The following is a 21248-nucleotide window of genomic DNA, read 5'->3' as shown; positions in this document are numbered from 1 at the left end:
GTAAGTGAGGCAGGTGCAACCCAGGGGGAGACGTAAAGGCATGCAGTCAGGGCTTTGCCACTGATCCATACTGGATCAGAGGAAGGTTATGTGAAGGAAGACAGATGTTTCTTCCTGACCTTGTGAACTGACCAGGAGACCATCGTGTACAGGACTAACTCCTGGTCCTACGTCAACAGGACTAACTCCCGGTCCTGTTGTGTCCTGTCCTGTGTTGTGTTGTTGTGTTTCCTGCATTGTGGACTACTGGAGAATGATCCCTGCACCGTACTGCACTGTAGACCAGCTAGGCCCTGGCATCTCCCAGTTAAGGTACTGCTAGACCTTCACCCACCCAACCTTCTTCTCAGTCTGACCCTCGACCCCCAATCATTCCACCCCTGTAAGCCTTGTTTTCCTGTCAGCCTTCTTCCTCCCACCTCATAGTCCTGTGTCGGCTGAGCGGAGGTCACTGCCTCATGCCATGGCTCACCTCTGGCTGACCTCTCCAGTCTGTGATCCAGGTGCAGTACGGTCTAACCCAGCCACATACCTCCTCTCTGCTAGTTTGGTTTCATTAGGATTTCATCACTGGTTTCATTAGGATTTCTACTGTGTAGTATGAATCAATCACTTTCTCTTTGGTTCATATTGTGGTCCTGTTGCATGATGGGTATACCCAGGTTCTGCCCTTGTTTCTATTCATTTCAGTTCTATGACTGTGGTTTGTTATTAAACAGTCCCCTTCCACCCACTAACAGAGCTGTTGCTTTGGCACGGAGAAGGGTGTGTGTGTTGGTGTAATATATGTGTGTGTGTGTTGGTACCAGGTGGACTGGAGGTGTGAGAGGAGTGAACAGACAGTGGGCTGCCTTGCCTTCTACCTACAGGGCGGTATAGCAGGGAGGGCGGTATAGCAGGGAGGGCGGTATAGCAGGGAGGGCGGTATATCAGGGAGGGCGGTATAGCAGGGATGAAAGCTCCTGAGTAGTGTACAAAGGTGGAGCTGCTTGCAGCAGGGGGTTTGTGTGTTTCGGTCGGGTGTGTGTGTGTTTCTGTGTCTGTCGGGGATGTGTGTGTTTCTGTGTCTGTTGGGTGTGTGTGTGTTTCTGTGTCTGTCGGGGGTGTGTGTGTGTTTCTGTGTCTGTCGGGGATGTGTGTGTTTCTGTGTCTGTCGGTGGTGTGTGTGTGTGTTTCTGTGTCTGTCGGGGGTGTGTGTGTTGTCTGTGTCTGTCGGGGATGTGTGTGTTTCTGTGTCTGTTGGGTGTGTGTGTGTTTCTGTGTCTGTCTGGGGATGTGTGTGTTTCTGTTTCTGTGTCTGTTGGGTGTGTGTGTGTTTCTGTGTCTGTCGGGGTGTGTGTGTGTGTTTCTGTGTCTGTCGGGGGTGTGTGTGTGTTTCTGTGTCTGTCGGGGTGTGTGTGTTTCTGTGTCTGTTGGGTGTGTGTGTGTGTTTCTGTGTCTGTCGGGGATGTGTGTGTTTCTGTGTCTGTCGGGGGTGTGTGTGTTTCTGTGTCTGTCGGTGGTGTGTGTGTGTGTTTCTGTGTCTGTCGGGGGTGTGTGTGTGTTTCTGTGTCTGTCGGGGATGTGTGTGTTTCTGTGTCTGTCGGTGGTGTGTGTGTGTGTTTCTGTGTCTGTCTGTGTCTGTGTCTGTCGGGGTGTGTGTGTTTCTGTGTCTGTTGGGTGTGTGTGTGTTTCTGTGTCTGTTGGGTGTGTGTGTGTTTGTGTGTTTCTGTGTCTGTTGGGTGTGTGTGTGTCTGTTGTCTGTGTCTGTCTGTGTCTGTCGGGGTGTGTGTGTGTGTGTTTCTGTGTCTGTCTGGGGGTGTGTGTGTGTGTTTCTGTGTCTGTCGGGGGGTGTGTGTGTTTCTGTGTCTGTTGGGTGTGTGTGTGTTTCTGTGTCTGTCGGGGATGTGTGTGTTTCTGTGTCTATCATCCCTATGATCCTTTTTGGGTTTCCCACCGAGGTTCGTCTTGTTGCCTGGTTCAGACATGCAACCATACACAGACGAGTATAGTGATACAAACAACCTGTGAAATACCACCGGACTGTGGAGTCCAACCACTTCTGAAGGTTGGGGTTGGTAAATGATTTCATCATCTGAGAACATTGCTTGTCATATTCTCTAGGTTGTATTGTGTGTATACCAACTCACATCACAAAGTTGCTAGTTTCAAAGCCAGGAGGAAAGTGCATGTTCCTTTTTTCCTTGGGGATCTGTGCTGTTTGAGTTTGTCTGGCTGCTGTGCGTGATGCCCGTGATCGTTTGTGCGTGCGTGCGCTTGTGTTGTGTTTAGTGGAGAGTGTGTCTGCCGATAATTTAAGAGTTGCTCTCTGCTGAATCATTATACAGGATTAAATTGAGATAAGTGCGCTGGCTCCTGGCCAGGCGAGCGTGGGCCAATCTGAACAACTACCATGTTCACAATAATGAGATGTCGTCCCAGAGGAGAAGGGCTACACGCCTCCTAGCACCTCTCTGCTCTGCTGCTAGCCACTTCCTGTAGTGCCCTTCCAGCCCCCCTCCCCCTCCTTTATTTGTCACATGCGCCGAATACAACAGACTTTACAGTGAAATGCTTATTTACAAACCCTTAACCAACAATGCAGTTTGAAGAAAATAGAGTTAGGAAAATATTTACTAAATAAACAAAAAAAATTTAAGTAACACAATAAAATAACAATAATGGGGCTATATACAGGGGGTACCGAGTCAATGTGCAGGGGGGACAGGTTAGTTGAGGTAATTTGTACATGTAAGTAGGAGTGGAGTGACTTGGGGGTAGAAGCTTTTAAGGAGCCTTTTGGACTGAGACTTGGCTCTCCGGTACTGCTTGCCGTGCGGTAGCAAAGAGAACAGTCTATGACTGGGATGGCTGGGGTCTTTGACAATTTTTTTGGGCCTTCCTCTGACACCGCCTAGTATATAGGTCCTGGATGGCAGGAAGCTTGGCCCCAGTGATGTATTGGGCTGTATGTACTACCCTCTGTAGTGCATTACGGTCGAATGCTGAGAAGTTGTTATACCAAGCGGTGATGCAGCCAGTCAAGATTCTCTCGATGGTGTAGCTGTAGAACTTTTGGAGGATCTGGGGACCAAAGCTTTAGTCTTTGGATATTGACAAATCTTTTCCGTCCCCTGAGGGGGAAAAGGTGTTGTCGTAACCCTCTTCACGACTTTCTTGGTGTGTTTGGACCATGACAGTTTGTTGGTGAAATGGACACCCAGGAACTTGAAACTCTCAATGCGCTCCACTACAGCCACGCCAATGTGAATGGGGGCATGTTCGGCCCTCCTTTTCCTGTTGTCCACGATTATCTCCTTTATCTTGCTCACATTGAGGGAGAGGTTGTTAAAAAAAAAGCCAGACTACGGTTTGCAACTGCACATGGGGACAAAGATCATACTTTTTGGAGAATTGTCCGATGGTCGGATGAAACAAAAATAGAACTGTTTGGCCAAAAGGACCATCGATATGTTTCGAAGGAAAAGGGGGAGGCTTGTAAGCCGAAGAACACCATCCCAACCGTGCAGCACGGGGGTGGCAGCATCATGTTGTGGGGGTGCTTTGCTGCAGGGGGGACTGGTGCACTTCACAAGATAGATGGCATCATGAGGATGGAAATTATGTGGATATATTGAAGCAACATCTCAAGACATCAGTCAGGAAGTTAAAGCTTGGTTTCAAATGGGTCTTCCAAAATTGTGGCAAAATGGCCTAAGGACAACCAAATCAAGGTATTGGAGTGGCCATCACAAAGCCCTGAACTCAATCCTATAGAACATTTGTGGGCAGAACTGAAAAAGCGTGTGCGAGCGAGGCCTCCAAACCTGACAGTTCCCCCAGCTCTGTCAGGAGGAATGGGCCAAAATTCACCCAACTTATTGTGGGAAGCTTGTGGAAGGCTACCCGAAACGTTTGACCCAAGTTAAACAATTTGAAGGCAATGCTACCAAATACTAATTGAGTGTATGTAAACTTCTGACCCACTGGGAATGTGATGAAAGAAATAAACTCTGAAATAAATAATTATCTCAGCTATTATTCTGACATTTCACATTCTTAAAATAAAGTGGTGATCCTAACTGACCTAAGACAGGGACTTTTTACTAGGATCAAATGTCAGGAATTGTTAAAAACTGAGTTTAAATGTATTTGGCTAAGGTGAATGTAAACTTCCGACTTCAACTGTGTATATGCATAGTCACGTGCATATGACCTCAATTACCTCTAACCTGTGCCCCCACACATTGACTTTGTACCGGTACTCCCTGTATATAGTCTCATTACTGTTATTTTATTGTTGCTCTTTAACCATTGGTAATTTAATATTTTTTTTTTACAAAAGTAGATTTTTGTAAATACCTCTTGAAACTACCCCTCCCGGATCCGGGAGAATTGTCATCAACTACACTAATTAGCATAACGCAACGGACAAAAAAATCTTACTAGAAAATATTCATATTCATGAAATCACAAGTGAAATATAGTGAAACAGAGCTTAGCCTTTTGTTAATCACCCTGTTATCTCAGATTTTGAAATTATGCTTTACAGCCAAAGCAAGACAAGCATTTGTGTAAGTTTATCGATAGCCTAGCATAGCATTATGTCCAGCTAGCAGCAGGAAGCTTGGTCACGAAAATCAGAAAAGCAATCAAATTAAATTGTTTACCTTTGATGAGCTTCTGATGTTTTCACTCACGAGACTCCCAGTTAGACAGCAAATGTTCCTTTTGTTCCATAAAGATTGTTTTTATAGCCAAAATTCCTCTATTTCTTGTCCACGTTTTGTTGAGAAATCCACCGGAAATTGCGGTCACGACAACGTCGAAAAAAAACCTCCAAATTAGATCCATAATATCGACAGAAACATGGCAAATGTTTTTTATAATCAATCCTCAAGGTGTTTTTCAAATATCTATTCGATGATATATCAACCGGGACAATTGGCTTTTCAGTCGGAGCGAGAGGAACAATGCCCGCCTTTGTCTATTACGCACAAATCACTCTGAGAGCCACCACCTGACCACTGACTATGTTGTCGTTCATGCTCATTTTTCAAAATAAAAGCCTGAAGCTATGTCTAGTGGCTGTAGACACATTAGGGAAGCCATAGAAAAAGGAATCTGGTTTATATCCCTTTCAATGGGCAATGTGGATGCAGAGGAACACAGGGGTTTCAAAATAAGAGTCACTTCCTGATTGGATTTTTCTCAGGCTTTCGCCTGCAATATAGGTTCTGTTACAATATTTTTACAGTTTAGGAAACTTTAATGTTTTCTATCCTAAGCTGTCAATTATATGCATATTCTAGCATCTGGTCCTGAGAAATAGCCCGTTTACTTTGGGAACGTTATTTTTCCAAAAACTAAAATAGTGCCCCCTAGCCTTAAGAGGTTTTTAACACTTATTTTTATTAAATAAATGTTTGGTTAAGGGCTTGTAAGTAAGCATTTCACTGTAAGGTCTGCACCTGTTCTATTTGGCGCATGTGACAAACAAGATTTGGAGGCCTGTGTGACCCAATTGGAGGCCTGTGTGACCCAATTGCCAACAGATTGGAGGCCTGTGTGACCCAATTACCAACAGATTGGAGGCCTGTGTGACCCAATTACCAACAGATTGGAGACCTGTGTGACCCAATTACCAACAGATTGGAAGCCTGTGTGACCCAATTACCAACAGATTGGAGGCCTGTGTGACCCAATTACCAACAAATTGGAGGCCCATGTAACCCAATTACCAACAGATTGGAGGCCCGTGTAACCCAATTACCAACAGATTGGAGGCCCGTGTAACCCAATTACCAACAGATTGGAGGCCCGTGATAACCCAAACCCAATACCAACAGATTGGAGGCCCGTGTAACCCAGATTACCAACAGATTGGAGGCCCGTGTAACCAATTACCAACAGATTGGAGGCCCGTGTAACCCAATTACCAACAGATTGGAGGCCCGTGTAACCTAATTACCAACAGATTGGAGGCCTGTGTAACCCAATTACCAACAGATTGGAGGCCTGTGTAACCAACAAGTGTCATTGTTGCAGCTTTCTATTAGTCATGCCTTTGCACCAGTGAGCAGGGTGAACTTGGTGTCCGTGATAAGTTTGTCAAGGTAACGAACGATGGTCTAAAGTGCTGACAGAAGGCGTGGTGCCCGGTGGGCCAGTGCCCGGTGGGCCGGTGGGTGACTGTCAGCAGAAGGTGAGGCGTGCTCCAGCAGTCCCCCTTCTCCCCCGCGGGCAGGGGGAACAGAACGGGGAGGCAGCACCTCGCTGGGGACAGATGGCCCGACAGACAGGAACAGCTAGGCACAATGAACAAGTTAATAAATAATCATCTCAACAATGACACTGACTACAGGAGGAGGAAGAGGATGGGACAGGAGAGGACAGGCAGCCTAGTTACTGTACACACAGGCAGAGAGATACTGGAGGATGATGAAGAGGAGGAGGAATAGGACAGGGAGGCCAGATACTGTTCACACAGGCAGGGAGATACTAGAGGAGGAAGAGGAGGAGGAACAGGACAGGGAGGCCAGATACTGTTCACACAGGCAGGGAGATACTAGAGGAGGAAGAGGAGGACAGGACAGGACATGCAGGCAGCCTAGATACTGTAGACACAGGCAGGGAGATACTAGAGGAGGAAGAGGAGGACAGGACATGCAGGCAGCCTAGATACTGTTCACACAGGCAGGGAGATACTAGAGGGGGAAGAGGAGGACAGGACAGGACATGCAGGCAGCCTAGATACTGTAGACACAGGCAGAGAGATACTGGAGGAGGATGAAGAGGAGGAGGAATAGGACAGGGAGGCCAGATACTGTTCACACAGGCAGGGAGATACTAGAGGAGGAAGAGGAGAGCAGGACATGCAGGCAGCCTAGATACTGTAGACACAGGCAAGGAGATACTGGAGGAGAGGGGGAGGAGGAGGACGGACTGGACAGGCAGCCTAAATGCACACGGGCAGGCCAGGGAGATGCTGGAGGTGGGAGAAGAGACAGGCAGGCAACCTAAATGGAGGAGGATAAAATAGTTAATTTTCCAGGATACTCCCACTTTGAGCTAATAGTCCGTTTGCTTATATGCACTGTATCATTGTTGTATTATGGTGCCATGACACTGACCGGCAAGCAGAGCACATGGTCCTCGATGGGCTGTTTGCTGTGAAATGGAGATGTGATTCGAGTGAACTGGCCTATCGAGAGCATCCTGACCGGTTGCATCACCGCCTGGTATGGAAACTGCTCGGCATCCGACCGTAAGGCACTACAGAGGGTAGTGTGTACGGCCCAGTACATCACTGGGGTCAAGCTTCCTGCCATCCAGGAACTACACACTAGGCGGTGTCAGATGAAGGCCCCAAACATTGTCAAGGACTCCAGTCACCCAAGTCATAGACTGTTCTCTCTGCTATCGCACGGGAAGCGGTACCGGAGTGCCAAGTCTAGGACCAAAAGGCTCCTTAACAGCTTCTACCCCCAAGCCGTAAGACTGATGGCTTATTTTTTTTTACATTGCTGCTACTCACTGTTTATTATCTATGCATAGTCACTCTTCCCCTACCTACATGTACTAACCAGTACCCCCACACATTGACTTGTTATTGTTACTGCTACTCACTGTTTATTATCTATGCATAGTCACTTTCCCCTACCTACATGTACTAACCAGTACCCCCGCACATTGACTTGTTATTGTTACTGCTACTCACTGTTTATTATCTATGCATAGTCACTTTCCCCTACCTACATGTACTAACCAGTACCCCCGCACATTGACTTGTTATTGTTACTGCTACTCACTGTTTATTATCTATGCATAGTCACTCTTCCCCTACCTACATGTACTAACCAGTACCCCCACACATTGACTTGTTATTGTTACTGCTACTCACTGTTTATTATCTATGCATAGTCACTCTTCCCCTACCTACATGTACTAACCAGTACCCCCGCACATTGACTTGTTATTGTTACTGCTACTCACTGTTTATTATCTATGCATAGTCACTCTTCCCCTACCTACATGTACTAACCAGTACCCCCGCACATTGACTTGTTATTGTTACTGCTACTCACTGTTTATTATCTATGCATAGTCACTCTTCCCCTACCTACATGTACTAACCAGTACCCCCACACATTGACTTGTTATTGTTACTGCTACTCACTGTTTATTATCTATGCATAGTCACTCTTCCCCTACCTACATGTACTAACCAGTACCCCGCACATTGACTTGTTATTGTTACTGCTACTCACTGTTTATTATCTATGCATAGTCACTCTTCCCCTACCTACATGTACTAACCAGTACCCCCGCACATTGACTTGTTATTGTTACTGCTACTCACTGTTTATTATCTATGCATAGTCACTCTTCCCCTACCTACATGTACTAACCAGTACCCCCGCACATTGACTTGTTATTGTTACTGCTACTCACTGTTTATTATCTATGCATAGTCACTCTTCCCCTACCTACATGTACTAACCAGTACCCCCGCACATTGACTTGTTATTGTTACTGCTACTCACTGTTTATTATCTATGCATAGTCACTCTTCCCCTACCTACATGTACTAACCAGTGTACTAACCAGTACCCCGCACATTGACTTGTTATTGTTACTGCTACTCACTGTTTATTATCTATGCATAGTCACTCTTCCCCTACCTACATGTACTAACCAGTACCCCCGCACATTGACTTGTTATTGTTACTGCTACTCACTGTTTATTATCTATGCATAGTCACTCTTCCCCTACCTACATGTACTAACCAGTACCCCCGCACATTGACTTGTTATTGTTACTGCTACTCACTGTTTATTATCTATGCATAGTCACTCTTCCCCTACCTACATGTACTAACCAGTACCCCCACACATTGACTTGTTATTGTTACTGCTACTCACTGTTTATTATCTATGCATAGTCACTCTTCCCCTACCTACATGTACTAACCAGTACCCCCCCTACACATTGACTTGTTATTGTTACTGCTACTCACTGTTTATTATCTATGCATAGTCACTCTTCCCCTACCTACATGTACTAACCAGTACCCCCGCACATTGACTTGTTATTGTTACTGCTACTCACTGTTTATTATCTATGCATAGTCACTCTTCCCCTACCTACATGTACTAACCAGTACCCCCACACATTGACTTGTTATTGTTACTGCTACTCACTGTTTATTATCTATGCATAGTCACTCTTCCCCTACCTACATGTACTAACCAGTACCCCCGCACATTGACTTGTTATTGTTACTGCTACTCACTGTTTATTATCTATGCATAGTCACTCTTCCCCTACCTACATGTACTAACCAGTACCCCCACACATTGACTTGTTATTGTTACTGCTACTCACTGTTTATTATCTATGCATAGTCACTCTTCCCCTACCTACATGTACTAACCAGTACCCCCACACATTGACTTGTTATTGTTACTGCTACTCACTGTTTATTATCTATGCATAGTCACTCTTCCCCTACCTACATGTACTAACCAGTACCCCCACACATTGACTTGTTATTGTTACTGCTACTCACTGTTTATTATCTATGCATAGTCACTCTTCCCCTACCTACATGTACTAACCAGTACCCCCACACATTGACTTGTTATTGTTACTGCTACTCACTGTTTATTATCTATGCATAGTCACTCTTCCCCTACCTACATGTACTAACCAGTACCCCCACACATTGACTTGTTATTGTTACTGCTACTCACTGTTTATTATCTATGCATAGTCACTCTTCCCCTACCTACATGTACTAACCAGTACCCCCACACATTGACTTGTTATTGTTACTGCTACTCACTGTTTATTATCTATGCATAGTCACTCTTCCCCTACCTACATGTACTAACCAGTACCCCCACACATTGACTTGTTATTGTTACTGCTACTCACTGTTTATTATCTATGCATAGTCACTCTTCCCCTACCTACATGTACTAACCAGTACCCCCACACATTGACTTGTTATTGTTACTGCTACTCACTGTTTATTATCTATGCATAGTCACTCTTCCCCTACCTACATGTACTAACCAGTACCCCCACACATTGACTTGTTATTGTTACTGCTACTCACTGTTTATTATCTATGCATAGTCACTCTTCCCCTACCTACATGTACTAACCAGTACCCCCACACATTGACTTGTTATTGTTACTGCTACTCACTGTTTATTATCTATGCATAGTCACTCTTCCCCTACCTACATGTACTAACCAGGACCCCCGCACATTGACTTGTTATTGTTACTGCTACTCACTGTTTATTATCTATGCATAGTCACTCTTCCCCTACCTACATGTACTAACCAGTACCCCGCACATTGACTTGTTATTGTTACTGCTACTCACTGTTTATTATCTATGCATAGTCACTCTTCCCCTACCTACATGTACTAACCAGGACCCCCGCACATTGACTTGTTATTGTTACTGCTACTCACTGTTTATTATCTATGCATAGTCACTCTTCCCCTACCTACATGTACTAACCAGTACCCCCGCACATTGACTTGTTATTGTTACTGCTACTCACTGTTTATTATCTATGCATAGTCACTCTTCCCCTACCTACATGTACTAACCAGTACCCCCACACATTGACTTGTTATTGTTACTGCTACTCACTGTTTATTATCTATGCATAGTCACTTTCCCCTACCTACATGTACTAACCAGTACCCCCGCACATTGACTTGTTACCGGTATCCCCTGTATATAGCCACGTTCTTGTTATTTTATTTTTTACTTTAGTTGATTTGGTAAATATTTTCTTAACTTCTTGACGCTACCCATACCATTAGCGGGATCATTTTCGTCAGAAACCTCTGAATAGCATAGCCCCACAGTCAAATAATATTACCAAAAAAAATTCATATTCATGAAATCACAAGTGCAATATTGCAAAACGCAGCTTAGCCTTTTGTTAATCCACCTGTCGTCTCAGATTTTGAAATTATGCTTTTGTTCCATAAAGATGATTTTTATACCCAAAATACCTCTGTTTGTTTGTGTTATGTTCAGAAATTCACAGGAAAGAGCAGTCATGACAACGCAGACGTATATTCCAAATAATATCCATAGAAACATGTCAAACGTTTTTTATAATCAATCCTCAGGTTGTTTTTAAAATATATATTCGATAATACACTGCTCAAAAAAATAAAGGGAACACTTAAACAACACAATGTAACTCCAAGTCAATCACACTTCTGTGAAATCAAACTGTCCACTTAGGAAGCAACACTGATTGACAATAAACTTCCCATGCTGTTGTGCAAATGGAATAGACAACAGGTGGAAATTATAGGCAATTAGCAAGACACCCCCAATAAAGGAGTGGTTCTGCAGGTGGTGACCACAGACCACAGACTTCTCAGTTCCTATGCTTCCTGGCTGATGTTTTGGTCACTTTTGAATGCTGTTGGTGCTTTCACTCTAGTGGTAGCATGAGACGGAGTCTACAACCCACACAAGTGGCTCAGGTAGTGCAGCTCATCCAGGATGGAACATCAATTCGAGCTGTGGCAAGGTTTGCTGTGTCTGTCAGCGTAGTGTCCAGAGCATGGAGGCGCTACCAGTAGACAGGCCAGTATATCGGGAGACGTGGAGGAGGCCGTAGGAGGGCAACAACCCAGCAGCAGGACCGCTACCTCCGCCTTCTTGCAAAGAGGAGCAGGAGGAGCACTGCCAGAGCCCTGCAAAATGACCTCCAGCAGGCCACAAATGTACATGTGTCTGCTCAAACGGTCAGAAACAGACTCCATGAGGCTGGTATGAGGGCCCGACGTCCACAAGTGGGGGTTGTGCTTACCGCCCAACACCGTGCAGGACGTTTGGCATTTGCCAGAGAACACCAAGATTGGTAAATTCCCCACTGGCGCCCTGTGCTCTTCACAGATAAAAGCAGGTTCACACTGAGCACAGGTGTGACAGAGTCTGGAGACGCCGCGGAGAACGTTCTGCTGCCTGCAACATCCTCCAGCATGACCGGTTTGGCAGTGGGTCAGTCATGGTGTGGGGTGGCATTTCTTTGGGGGGCCGCACAGCCCTCCATGTGCTCGCCAGAGGTAGCCTGACTGCCATTAGGTACCGAGATGAGATCCTCAGACCCCTTGTGAGACCATATGCTGGTGCGGTTGGCCCTGGGTTCCTCCTAATGCAAGACAATGCTAGACCTCATGTGGCTGGAGTGTGTCAGCAGTTCCTGCAAGAGGAAGGCATTGATGCTATGGATTGGCACACCCGTTCCCCAAACCTGAATCCAATTGGGCACATCTGGGACATCATGTCACGCTCCATCCACCAACGCCACGTTGCACCACAGACTGTCCAGGAGTTGGCGGATGCTTTAGTCCAGGTCTGGGAGGAGATCCCTCAGGAGACCATCCGCCACCTCATCAGGAGCATGCCCAGGCGTTGTAGGGAGGTCATACAGGCACGTGGAGGCCACACACACTACTGAGCCTAATTTTTACTTGTTTTAAGGACATTACATCAAAGTTGGATCAGCCTGTAGTGTGGTTTTCCACTTTAATTTTGAGTATTACTCCAAATCCAGACCTCCATGGGTTGATAAATTTGATTTCCATTGATCATTTTTGTGTGAATTTGTTGTCAGCACATTCAGCTATGTAAAGAAAAAAGTATTTAATAAGAATATTTCATTCATTCAGATCTAGGATGTGTTATTTTAGTGTTCCCTTTATTTTTTTGAGCAGTGTTTATATCAAACGGATGTGTACGTTTTTCAATAACACCGGGAGAAACAATGGCCGCTTTACTCTGTAGCTCAAAACTCACTCTGAAAGCCCCCACCTATCCACTTACGCAATGTGATCTTTCACGCTCATTTTTCAAAATTATAAGCCTGAAACTATGTCTAAAGACTGGTGACACCTTAGGGAAGCCATAGAAAAAGGAATCTGGTTGATATCCCTTTAAATGGAGGATAGGCATGCATAGGAACAGAGGTTTCCAAATAAGAGGCACTTCCTGATAGGAAAATCCAAAGGTTTTTGCCTGCAATATCAGTTCTGTTATACTCACAGACAATATTTTTACAGTTTTGGAAACTTTATTGTTTTCTATCCTAATATGACAGTTATATGCATATTCTAGTTTCTGGGGCTGAGAAATAGGCAGTTTCAAATGGGTACGTTTTTTTGCCAAAAACGAAAATACTGCCCCCTACATGCAAAAGGTTAAGTCTTTCTTGAACTGCATTGTTGGTTAAGGGCTTGTAAGTCAGCATTTCATGGTAAGGTCTGTATTGTATTTGGCTCATGTGACAGATAAAGTTTGATTTGGTTTCATTGCTGTTCTTATCAGTAGGATGTTCTTCCATCTGCCCCCACTGACTCACTGCAAATGGTGATTGGTGCAAATATTAATTGACTGTATGAGCGGGTTAATATAATTACTATCATACCACTGGATGTCAGTAGGGATGACAGGGCGCTAAATGATTCATAGTCTGTCTCTCTCTCACCCCCTCAGCCCTTTGTTAAAGGTTAAGCCAGATTACCATTTTAACAGAGTTGTCTACTCTCAAGTGCCCTTGTTACTTGTCTATTCTATTCTACTTCGCTGCCTTCTGTTGTCTGGCACCAGTGATGTTTCATCCTTCCCCAGAACACACTGTTATTGTATCCTCTTTGTATCCTTTTGTTCTCTTCTCTAACTGTCACTCCACCATCACTCATCATTACTCATTGATTCTATGTCCCCTCTCTGTTCTCATCTCCTTTCTTACATCCCTATTCCTGTGCCCCTCTTTCTCTGCCCCCCTCCCTCCTCTCCTCCATGTTCATCCCCCCTTTTCCCATCTCCTTGTCTCCTTTTTAGATTCCCCTTATTGCTCGCTTTTCTTTTGCTCCCTCATATTCGTTCTATTGATCCCATTCTTCTCTGTCCTCCGATGTCTCCTTCTCTGGCTTCACTACTCTGTGTTGCACGTAGTCCCGTTAGAATGCTAATTCCAACCATGGTTAACTTCTCTTCGTTCTCCACATTTCTGATGTATGCCATCTGTCCCTTTATGTCCTCTCTTCCAATAAGCATCCAAATGTCCAGTCCTTTTTCTTTAACAAGTTCCCCCGAGAACAATATTGTCAGAATTAGGGGACTTTATGGCGTTTAAATTTATTTGTGACAATTCACAGATTATTGCTCATGTAGGAAGGGATGTTTGAGCTATCCACAATATAATTTAATTCATGTAAACAATTCATGTTGTATGTATTCATCGTGTTTGTCTCTAACATACTCATCTCTCCATATTGTTGTTTTCCCATCCACTCCTTGGCTTCGCAGTGACCAGCATCATGTGATGTGGCTGAGGCACCATGCAGGTAGGAGATCTCTCTCTGTGTGATGCAGCCAGTCTGCCTGTCTATCTGTCTGCCTGTCTGTAATCAAGGCATGGTGGCACTCCCATCCCTCCCTCTAATCACCAAATACAGAAAACATCCTAATAATGTCATCCTAAATGAATAAATCCCAACGAACCAAACCCGGGAAAATATCACTAAAGGTGTTCAAAACAATCACATTTGATTTGCTTGCATCTCCGCCATCACATTAAACGATTGTCCATGTAGGTGTGCTGTCTTTTTATTTTGATCGCTGTCTCTTGGTGAGCAGTCTCCCATGGTTCCATCCTATGGCAGATTAGAATGGATTTTCATACAGTAAAGGTCAGAGTATGACATGTCTAATAGAGTCCAATAAAACCAAACATTTACAATGACCAAAAGCAGAGAGAATGCCAAGAGTGTGCAAAGCCGTCATCAAGGCAAAGGGTGGCTACTTTTAAGAATCTCAAATATAAAATATATTTGGATTTGTTTAACACTTTTTTGATTACTACATGATTCCATATGTGTTATTTCATAGTTTTGATGTCTTCTCTATTATTCTACAATGTAGGAAATAGTACAAATAAAGAAACCCTAGAATGAGCAGGTGTGTCTAAACATTTGACTGGTACTGTAAGTATTCAGACCCTTTAGTCAGTACTTTGTTGAATACTTTCCAAATGCACTGTGAATTTTGTTAGTGTCCCCTTTAGCTAACACTGTAACGTTAGCTAATCTTCCTGGGGTCCAACACCAATTAATAAGACATTACAAACAATTTTAAGTGAAGACTTTACAAACATTTAACAAGTAGACCATACAGACAGGTATTTTAATTGACGGGAAACACATTTAACATTCAATTGATGCTTTCTATTTCCCTTCCAGTTATATGGTCTATCGCATTAGATGTTCTTATATTTTTTTCTAGAAGGTGAATTTACTTTTTGCCTGAGAAATATGGATTAGGTAAAGAGTTCCATTCAGCTATGGCTCTATGTAAAACTGTTGATTTATGTCGAATTTGTCCTTTGCTTGGGTTGTCTTTATATGCCCTTAATTTACTATCGGAAGACTGGATAATAATTTGTTTTCAACATGAAGCCATGAGAGATTCTGATGCATTTGGATAATATTCATATAGATAGAGCAATGAAGAGATGATCTGGCAGCCCTGTTTAGAGCAATGAAGAGATGATCTGGCAGCCCTGTTTAGAGCAATGAAGAGATGATCTGGCAGCCCTGTTTAGAGCAATGAAGAGATGATCTGGCAGCCCTGTTTAGAGCAATGAAGAGATGATCTGGCAGCCCTGTTTAGAGCAATGAAGAGATGATCTGGCAGCCCTGTTTAGAGCAATGAAGAGATGATCTGGCAGCCCTGTTTAGAGCAATGAAGAGATGATCTGGCAGCCCTGTTTAGAGCAATGAAGAGATGATCTGGCAGCCCTGTTTAGAGCAATGAAGAGATGATCTGGCAGCCCTGTTTAGAGCAATGTAGAGATGATCTGGCAGCCCTGTTTAGTGCAATGAAGAGATGATCTGGCAGCCCTGTTTAGAGCAATGAAGAGATAATCTGGCAGCCCTGTTTTGAGCCATTTGGAGCTTTTTCATATCTTTCTTTGCTGTAGATGACTGGATAGTGTGATAGGACCAGGGATTTAATCACCTGATTCAGAGTGCAAGACGTTACATACTCTGAACATTTTCGTGTAACAGAAATTCCCTTACCCATAACAATATTATCTGATCCCTAGTAGTTTTTTTTCTTCACTCGCTCTACATGCGTTCTATTCATTGACAAATTCAATTTTAGGATCATCAGCAAGCATATATCTTGAAACAAATACAATACATTTAGCTTTAGAAATGTTCAACACCAATTTGTTCATATCAACCCACTCGGACACCATTCTTAGTTTACTACTCAGTACATCTGTTAGCTCATTACATTCTGATGCTGCGCTATACATTGTAGAGTCATCATCATACATTGCCAGTCTTGCTTTGTTCATTACTGAAGGTAGTAAATCATTAGTAAAGATTGAGTAGAGAAGTGGGCCTAGGCAGCTTCCTTGAGAAACACCACAGTGAATATATTTACTGATCAAATAAAAGTTTAGTTGTCACGTGCGCCGAATACAACAGGTGTAAACCTTACAGCGAAACAGTAAAAAGGCATTTGAAAAAAGAGTAGCAAGACTATATACAGACACCTGTTAGTCAGGCTTATTGAGGCAGTATGTACATGTAGGTATTGTTAAAGTGACTATGCATATATATGATGAACAGAGAGTAGCAGAAGGGTAAAAAAGGGGGTTGGCGGGTGGTGGGACACAATGCAGGTAGCCCGGTTAGCCAATGTGAGCACTGGTTGGTCGGGCCAATTTAGGTAGTATGTACATGAATATATAGTTAAAGTGACTATGCATATAAGATAAAACAGAGAGTAGCAGCAGTGTAAAAGAGGGGTTGGGGGGGGGGCACACAATGCAAATAGTTCAGATAACCATTTAGTTACCTGTTCAGGAGTCTTATGGCTTGGGGGTTAAAACTGTTGAGAATACTTTTTTTCCTAGACTTGGCACTCCGGTACTGCTTGCCATGCGGTAGTAGAGAGAACAGTCTATGACTGGAGTGGCTGGGGTCTTTGACAATTTTTAGGGCCTTCCTCTGAGACCGCCTGGTGTAGAGGTCCTGGATGGCAGGCAGCTTTGCCCCAGTGATTTACTGGGCCGTACACACTACCCTCTGAAGTTCATTGCGGTCGGAGGCCGAGCAATTGCCGTACCAGGCAGTGATGCAACCGGTCAAGATGCTCTCGATGTTGCAGCTGTAGAACCTTTTGAGGATCTCAGGACCCATGCCAAATCTTTTTAGTTTCCTGAGGGGCAATAGGCTTTGTTGTGCCCTCTTCACGACTGTCTTGGTGTGTTTGGACCAATCAAGTTTGTTGTTGACGTGGACACCAAGGAATTTAAAGCTCTCAACCTGCTCCACTACGGCCCCGTCGATGAGAATGGGGACGTGCTCGGTGCTCATTTTCCTGTAGTCCACAATCATCTCCTTAGTCTACATTGAGGGATAGGTTGTTATTCTGGCACCACCTGGCCAGGTCTCTGACCTCCTCCCTATAGGCTGTCTCGTCGTAGTCGGTGATCAGGCCTACCACTGTTGTGTCGTCAGCAAACTTAATGATGGTGTTGGAGTCGTGCCTTGCCATGCAGTCGTGGGTAAACAGGGAGTACAGGAGGGGACTGAGCACGCACCCCTGGGGAGCTCCAGTGTTGAGGATCAGCGTGGCAGATGTGTTGCTACCTACCCTCACCATCTGGGGGCAGCCTGTCAGGAAGTCCAGGATCCAGTTGCAGAGGGAGGTGTTTTGTCCCAGGATCCTTAGCTTGGTGATGAGTTTTGAGTGTACTATGGTGTTGAACGCTGAGCTGAACCGCATTCTCACATAGGTGTTCCTTTTGTCCAGGTGGGAAAGGGCAGTGTGGAGTGCAATAGAGATTGTATCATCTGTGGATCTGTTTGGGTGGTATGCAAATTGGAGTGGGTCTAAGGTTTCTGGGATAATGGTGTTGTGAGCCATTACGAGCCTTTCAAAGCACTTCATGGCTACGGACGTGAGTGCTACAGTTCTGTAGTCATTTAGGCAGGTTGCCTTTGTGTTCTTGGGCACAGGGACTATGGTGGTCTGCTTGAAGCATGTTGGTATTACAGTCTCAATCAGGGACATGTTGAAAATGTCAGTGAAGACACCTGCCAGTTGGTCAACACATGCCCGAAGCACATGTCCTGGTAATCCATCTGGCCCCGCAGCCTTGTGTATGTTGACCTGTTTAAAGGTCTTACTCACGTCGGCTACGGAGTGCGTGATCACACAGTCGTCTGAAACAGCTGATGCTCTCATGCATGCCTCAGTGTTGCTTGCCTCGAAGCGAGCATAGAAGCGATTTAGCTCGTCTGGTAGGCTCGTGTCAGTGGGCAGCTTGCGGCTGTGCTTCTCTTTGTAGTCTGTAATAGTTTGCAAGCCCTGCCACATCCGACGAGCGTCATAGCCAGTGTAGTATGATTCAATCTTAGCCCTGTATTGACGCTTTGCCTGTTTGATGGTTCATCGCAGGGCATAGCGGGATTTCTTGTAGCTTCCGGGTTAGAGTCCCGCACCTTGAAAGCAGCAGCTCTACCCTTTAGCTCAGTGCGAATGTTGCCTGTAATCTATGGCTTCTGAACGTACAGTCACTGTGGGGACGCCGTCCTCAATGCACTTATTGAAAAGCCTGTGACTGTTGTGGTGGATTCCTCAATGTCATCGGAGGAATCCCGAAACATGTTCCAGTCTGTGATAACAAAACAGTCCTGTAGTTTAGCATCTGCTTCATCTGACCATTTTGAGTCACTGGTGCTTCCTGCTTTAATTTTTGCTTGTAAGCAGGAATCAGGAGGATAGAGTTGTAGTCGAATTTACCAAATGGAGGGCGAGGGAGAGCTTTGTACGCTTTGTGTGTGGAGTACAGGTGATCTAGAATTTTTTTCCCCCTCTGATTGCACATTTAACATGTTGTTAGAGATTTGGTAGAACTGCAGTTTCCCTGCATTAAACTCTCCGGCCACTAGGAGCGCCGCCTCTGGGTGAGTGGTTTCCTGTTTGATTGAAAAGTTACCATTAAAGAACACTTTTTGCCTTTTCCTGGATAGATAGTTTTCCATAAAGGACTGCAGACTTAAAACCATAACATTTGAGTTTACAAAGTATCAGTTCATGATCAATTACATCAAAAGCAGCACTGAAAATCTAGCAACACTGCACCAACTAACTTCCTGTTATGCATACTCTTTAACCAATCATCTGTCATTTGTGCTAAGGCCGTACTTGTAGAATGCCCCTCTGTTTGCATGCTGGAACCCCGTTGTCAGACCATAACATGAGAAATAATCCTATAAGTGTCACGGTCGTCCTCCTCTTCATCTGAAGAGGAGAGGCGAGAAGGATCGGAGGACCAAAATGCGGCGTGATATGTGTTCATGATGAATTTTAATAAAGAAAACACTGAAACACTGGAACACACTATACAAAAACAATAAACAAAATAACAACCGTGAAGCTAATGAGAACTGTGCTGACACAAGCCATCAACATAGACAATCACCCACAAACAAACAGTGCAACCCAGGCTACCTAAGTATGATTCTCAATCAGAGACAACTAATGACACCTGCCTCTGATTGAGAACCATACTAGGCCGAAACATAGAAATACCCCAATCATAGAAAAACAAACATAGACTGCCCACCCCAACTCACGCCCTGACCATACTAAATAATGACAAAACAAAGGAAATAAAGGTCAGAACGTGACAATAAGTCAATTATTTGATTTTTTTTTAACACAGACAGCAAGCTTATATGATGACTATTAGGACCAGTGAATGCATATTTTTTTATCCTTAGGTAGTGGAATGACCTTGTGGCTCTTTCCAGACTTCTGGGCACACCCTATACATCAAGCATGTATTCAACATACAAGCGATTGGGGCTGATATTTGTTCAGCTGGAACTCTATCAATTTGGTGTCAAGATGATCTGTGACTTGTCATCCAAAAGAGACAACAGCATCCTTTCTACATCTTCCCTTTCTACTTGGTGAAATTCAAACATACATTGCCTCTCCTTCATGATGCAATTTTTTTATAAGGGTACAGTTGAAGTCGGACTTTTACAAACACTTAGGTTGGAGTCATTAAAACTTGTTTTTCGACCACTCCACAAATTTCTTGTTAACAAACTATAGTTTTGGCAAGTCGGTTAGGACATCTACTTTGTGCATGACAAGTCATTTTTTCCAACAATTGTTTACAGACAGATTATTTCACTTATAATTCACTGTATCACTATTCCAGTGGGTCAGAAGTTTACATACACTAAGTTTACTGTGCCTTTAAACAGTTTGGAAAATTCCCGAAAATGATGTCATGGCATTAGAAGCTTCTGATAGGCTAATTGACATCATTTGAGTGAATTGGAGGTGTACCTGTGGATGTATTTCAAGGCCTACCTTCAAACGCTCAGTGCCTCTTTGCTTGAAATCATGGGAAAATCAAAAGAAATCAGCCAAGACCTCAAAAAATGTTTTGTAGACTTCCACAAGTCTGGTTCATCCTTGGGAGCAATTTCCAAACACCTGAAGGTACCACGTTCATCTGTACAAACAATAGTACGCAAGTATAAACACCATGGGACCACGCAGCCGCCATACCGCTCAGGAAGGAGACGCGTTCTGTCTCCTAGAGATGAACATACTTTGGTGCGAAAAGTGCAAATCAATCCAAGAACAACAGCAAAGGACCTTTTTGAAGATGCTGGAGGAAACGGGTCCAAAAGTATCTATATCCACAGTAAAACGAGTCCTATATCGGCATAACCTGAAAGTCCGCTCAGCAAGGAAGAAGCCACTGTTGCAAAACCGCCATAAAAAGCCAGACTACAGTTTGCAACTGCACATGGGGACAAATATCGTACTTTTTAGAGAAATGTCCTCTGGTCTGATGAAACAAAAAAGAACTGTTTGGCCATAATGACCATCGTTATGTTTGGAGGCAAAGGGGGAGGCTTGCAAGCCAAAGAACACCATCCCAACCGTGAATTACGGGGGTGGCAGCATCATGTTGTGGGGGTGCATTGCTGTAGGATGGACTGGTGCACTTCACAAAATAGATGGCATCATGAGGATGGAAATTATGTGGATATATTGACGCAACATCTCAAGACATCAGTCAGGAAGTTAAAGCTTGGTCGCAAATGGATCATAATTTGCAAATAAATTCATAAAAAATCCTACAATGTGATTTTCTGGATTTTTT

General features: G+C 44.1%; 1 protein-coding gene across 3 annotated transcripts in view; it reads left to right on the top strand.

The window, feature by feature from the left end:
- Positions 1-21248, top strand: part of LOC112246731 (serine-rich coiled-coil domain-containing protein 1-like) — a 129553-nt gene that overhangs the window by 65310 nt on the left and 42995 nt on the right. Inside the window, exon 10 of one of the 3 annotated variants that reach the window (XM_024415257.2) lies at positions 14342-14379. The exons of the other annotated variants lie outside the window; for them this stretch is intronic. Coding sequence (XP_024271025.1) covers positions 14342-14344 — 3 coding nt within the window. The 3' untranslated portion in view covers positions 14345-14379. The remainder of the gene's footprint in view (positions 1-14341; positions 14380-21248) is intronic. 3 annotated transcript variants of the gene reach the window in all.

This window comes from Oncorhynchus tshawytscha, linkage group LG04 (genome assembly GCF_018296145.1).
Source record: "Oncorhynchus tshawytscha isolate Ot180627B linkage group LG04, Otsh_v2.0, whole genome shotgun sequence".
Classification (NCBI taxonomy): Eukaryota; Metazoa; Chordata; class Actinopteri; order Salmoniformes; family Salmonidae; genus Oncorhynchus; species Oncorhynchus tshawytscha.
The sequence above is the reverse complement of the archived record's forward strand: the minus strand, read 5'-3'. Positions and strand labels throughout refer to the sequence as shown.